Below are 5,592 nucleotides of genomic sequence, written 5' to 3'. Positions count from 1 at the left end.
ACATATAATGATGATAATAACAATGATAATAACCGTAAACATACTGATGATAATGCTGCTGCTGCTGATGATAATGGTGATGGTGATGATAATGATAATAATAATGATAATGATAATAATAAAATGATAATAATAATGATTATAATTATAATAACACTATTAGTAAAAGTAATAATGATGATACTGATAATACTGATACTGATGATGATAATCATAATGATAATAATAATAATGATAGTAATAATAATAGTAATTATAATAACAATAATTATGATACTAATAATAACACCAATTATAACAACAATAATAATAGTGGTAGTAGCGATAATATCAACAACAAAAAGATCGATAACAAATACAACAGCAATAACAATGATAATGAGAGAATGAGAGGTAGGGATTGAATAATGATAATAATAAAATACAAAACGTCATTGACGATAATGATGCTAACAAAAATAACAGTTCTAAATCATGTAATAGCAATGTAAATCATATGAATAATAAAGCTAATAAAATGTACATTCCTTTAAATATAACAAAGTGAATGGTTCGAAAATATTATTATTATGGTGTGAATATTTCGATTTTGCTTTTAGCGCAAGCAAAACACTGGTGAGCGAGTGGAAAAAAATGTAATGAAATCTCGTTTTATTTACTGATATTGAAACTCTAATGATCATCGGTATTCCTACAATGAGAAATGCATAAAAAAACATTATCATTATTCTAACGATTACACTGGTTTACATTACCGATAATTAAATTAAGAACAACAACAACAAACAAAATAATGATGGCAGTCTTAAGACTATATGTTGACGTAATATTTGTTTAAATCAAATGTTAACACTGAAGGTAATAATGAGATTGAGAAGATAATGATATTGATGTTGATGATACTGCAACATATGATAGTAACACTGATAATGATGATGACAAATATTATGATGACAACAGTATCAATAATGTTTCTAGACACACATACGTGATGTATGTGTATTTACACAGCAATAATATTATACAAGAGAATGAATTTCGTTTCCATGACCGTTTGCCCCCTGTGACGTTCGTCTGTCTGTTCCCGCAGGTGTGGTTCCAGAACCGGCGCGCCAAGTGGAGGAAGCAGGAGAAGGTGGGGCCCTCGACGCATCCCTACGGCGCCTTCCCGCCCTCGGCGCCCCTGCCCCTGCAGACGCCCGCGCTGCCGCCCACCATCTCCAGCCCCTTCGCCGGCCTCGGCTACATCCGCAAGCCGCCGTCCTTCGACTCGCCGGCCATCCTGCCGCCGTCGGCGTCGCGGCTCCCGGCGTCGTACCTGCAGGCGGCGGCGGCGCAGCTGCTGCCGGGCGCCGGCTACCTGGCAGGCATGTCGGGGCTGCGCGAGCTGCAGCAGTACCGCGCCGGCCTCGTGGCGCCGCCGCACTACCCGCCCTCCTTCACGCACCTGCTGGCCGGCCTCTCCTCCAGGCCCAAGCTGCCCGAGGCCGGCGACTACGCCGCCCTACTGGCCTCCGTGCCCTCCCTGCAGCCGCCGCCCGTGGCACCCGCGCCGCCCGTCACGCCCCCCGAGCCGCCGCACAGGATGGGCGGCAGCGGCAGCTCCTCGGGCGCGCCGAGGTCAAGGGCCTCGCCGCCGCCGCCCGCCCCGCCGCCGTCGGGCGCGGTGGAGCAGGACCGCCGGGCGTCGTCCATTGCCGAGCTGCGCCTGCGCGCGCGCGAGCACGAACTGCGCCTGGAGATGCTCAGGAAGCACGGCGACGTCGTCACGTGATGGGCGGGCGCGGCAGAAGGAAATGACAAGCGAGAAACAAGAAACGACCCGATTTCCACTTGGTGTTCAAAACCGAAGCCGCGAAGCCTCTTTGAACATCACAGTGCATCACTTTCAGCCGACTCCTGTCGTCGCCGCTGACGAAGGAAATAAACAATCCCATAAACAATAGTAATTGATAAACCAATAAAGAGACCCCCTCCATCCCTGGCCACCCAGAGAGGCCGAGAACATTCGCCAGCAACTCTCCCCTTCAGTGACTGCATTGGTAGCTCGACTTTCCTCACACTTTAATCGTTGATCAGCGCTATAGAAACCACACGTTATTATTATGCTTAAGAGTGAGTCCGCATCGCAATATCTAAATGACCTTTTTTCTGTTTTCATTTCTGTAATGACAATTCCTGATTTCCGTCCAACCCTCTGTCATTTTAGTTGTATCTAATTAAGAACGTAAGCCATGCTAACATTACTAACTTAGTGTATGTACGCAGTAAGTACCTCAAAACTTAGAGAATAAGACTTGTTACTAAATCTGTAACAATGGAAGTGATTCGGAGTGTAACCGCCCCATCGCGACGCAGAATTGGGTCGGGTGGCGGCATCTGGCAAGTAGTTTGTGTGTAGATATTTGTGATTTTTTTTTCAATACAGTTTGACAATATGATGCAGTATTTTGATTTCTCCTTTGCAACGGTGGGCGATGGAAAACCTAGCTATATAATCTGATGTAATAACAAAACAATAAACACCTGAGGTATATCATAAATCTTCATTACATAAAAGCAAGGGAAAAACAAAAATAGAAGAACACTAACTCGGATTATAATATGATGAGCATAATCATAAAAATAAAGAGCAAAACACACACATCTACGTATATGTATATATATGTATATTTGCATATATATATATATATATATATATATATATATATATGTTTATATATATTATATTATATATATATTTATATATATATCATATTATATATATTCATATATATATGTTTATATATATACATGCACATGCATATACATGTGTATATATACATATACATATATATGTGTGTGTGTGTATACACATGCATATACATATGTATATATATATATATATATATATATATACACACACATATATGTATATATAAATATGTATATATGTATATATATCATATATATATTCATACATATATGTATTTCCACATGTATATATATGTATGTATGTATGCATGCATGTATGTACATACATTTACATACATACATATATATATATACATATATATATATATATATATACATATATATATATATATATATATATATATATATATATATATATATATATATATATATATATATATATATATGTGTGTGTATTATATATATATGTATATATATATACATATACATATAAATGTGTGTGTGTGTGTGTGTGTGTGTGTGTGTGTGTGTGTGTGTGTGTGTGTGTGTGTGTGTGTTGTGTGTGTCTGTGTGTGTGTGTGTTTTGTGTGTGTGTGTTTGTGTGTGTATTTATGCATATATATGTATAGACACATCAATGCAAGTGCACACACCAATCGCCGCATGCGAGTGCATGGGTGCATCCAAGCACACACGCATCGCCGCGCGCTGATTTACATAATTTTGGGTAAATCGAACCTAAATACGATGAAGTTCCTTGGGCAAAGAACTTCGCCTCGATTGCCTATTTAGCCACTGGCGGGCAAGCTAGGCCAAGTCAGTGCTGGTCCCAAGCCCGGATAAATAGAGAGAATGATTACCTAAAAGGTAACACCGGCACTCTCCGTGGAAAGGAACTGGGGACCCTACCACGTACTCACTCCAAGAGCATCACAACATGAAAACTACAATTAAGTATCATGCTGTGACCACGGCGGCTCAAACATGAACCTACCGTTAAAATATAATGTATAGACACACATACACCACACACACACATACTCACACATATATATACACATTAATACATATGCATATATGCATATCTATCTATCTACCAATATCTATTTATCCATCTATGTATCTACCAATATTTATTTATCCATCTATCTATCTATCCACATATCTATCTATCTACCTATAAATATCTATCTATCTATATGTCTGTCTATCTATGTATGTATCTATTTACACACACACACACACACACACACACACACACACACACATATATTATATATATATATATATATATATATATATATATATATATATATATATATGTGTGTGTGTGTGTGTGTGTGTGTGTGTGTGTGTGTGTGTTGTGTGTGTGTGTGTGTGTGTATGCATGTAAAAGGAGAAGTGATACAGCCTGAAAATATAGTGAAGGCGAAGGAAAAAATCATGAGGGCGAGAGGAAGGAAACCAAGAATTCGTCCAAAGTGCTCAACTACATACGAATCTATCGGCCTGTCTGTCTGTCAGTTTGTCTCTCCATATCTTTATCTATCGGAAAAATAAACCGACAGATAATCGACCTTTCTGTGTGTCTGTCAGTCTATCACTTGGTCTCTCTGTCTAGCAGTCTCTTGGTCTGTCGGTCACTCTGTCTGAGAGTCTCCTGGCCTGTTGGTTCAATCTCTTGTTTGTCGATCTGTCTGTCTGTCAATCTCTTGGTCTGTCTGTCTGTCTGTCTCTTGCTCTGTCTGTCTGTTAATTTCTTGATCTGTCTGTCTGCCTGTCTATATCTTGTCTGTCTATCTGTCTCTTGGTCTGTCGTCTGTCAATCTCTTGGTCTGCCGGTCTGTCTGTCTCTGGTCTGTCGGTCTTTCTATCTCTTGGTCTGTCGGCTTGTCGGTCTGTCTATCTGTCTTTCTGTCTATCTCTTGTCTGTCGATTTTTTGTCTATCGGTCTGTCTGTCTGTCAGTCTCTTGGTCTATCGGTCTGTCTTTTTGTCTGTCTCTTGGTCTATCAGCTGATTGTCTATAAATGACTATCAGTCTCCTTGTCTGTCTATCCGCCCCCCCCCCTTCTGCTTTTCACGCGGCGCCCTTGTTGCCGAGTTGGACCGAAATCCCGCAGCCGCCCTGCCATCGATAGCGGCAAAGTGAATAATAATAATCTAGTATTGCCGGCTAATGGATAAACCACACATGTATTTCTTTCTTATTACTAGGCAAAGACGGTCCTTACAGCCAGAGCTCTCCGTGCTCAGGGCCAATTTGCGCCATGATTTACAGTCTCCCTAATTGTTACAAATAAACAGAGTGTGGCTAAAACATACACCGAGCTGCCAGACGTTCGACCGAGGAATGACGTACGAGCTTGACCACTGGCAGTTGTCGTACAGCTCTCACCCCCCCCCCACCTTCCTCTCTCTCCCCCTCCCCCATTCTCCCCAATGCTCTTTTATCATCAATGGCCTTATTAGGATTAATAAATGCGTTCTTAATTAACCCAAAATGCAAGTTAAGGTCCAGTGATAATGGTAGTCAGCCATTTCTGCCCTCCTATCCCCCCCCCTCCAACACACACACGCCAACGTACATACATGTGTCCACGTATACATGCAGACACATTTGGACACAGACACACGCACATATGGACGCGCAGACACGTACTTAATTAACACACACACACACACACACACACGCACACACACACACACACACACACACACACACACACACACACACACACAAGCGAAAAACAGGCGCACACTCTCACGCACTCTGGCCGAAGTTGCCGCCAAAGAGTGCGACACGCGATGGATGATTGGCGTAGTTTTAATATTAATTGACAGACCGGAAGTCCCTCGGGGGGGGGGGGGGAACGTGTTAGGGGGAACAAATGGGGGT

General features: G+C 41.4%; 1 protein-coding gene across 1 annotated transcript in view; it reads left to right on the top strand.

Moving 5' to 3' along the window:
* LOC119598999 (homeobox protein aristaless-like) overlaps positions 1-2,441 on the top strand; it is a 14,056-nt gene extending 11,615 nt beyond the window's left edge. Inside the window, exon 2 of the mRNA XM_037948740.1 lies at positions 1,091-2,441. Coding sequence (XP_037804668.1) covers positions 1,091-1,774 — 684 coding nt within the window. The 3' untranslated portion in view covers positions 1,775-2,441. The remainder of the gene's footprint in view (positions 1-1,090) is intronic.
* Positions 2,442-5,592: the final 3,151 nt, after the last annotated feature.

Source organism: Penaeus monodon, chromosome 42, assembly GCF_015228065.2.
Source record: "Penaeus monodon isolate SGIC_2016 chromosome 42, NSTDA_Pmon_1, whole genome shotgun sequence".
Classification (NCBI taxonomy): domain Eukaryota; kingdom Metazoa; phylum Arthropoda; class Malacostraca; order Decapoda; family Penaeidae; genus Penaeus; species Penaeus monodon.
The sequence above is the reverse complement of the archived record's forward strand: the minus strand, read 5'-3'. Positions and strand labels throughout refer to the sequence as shown.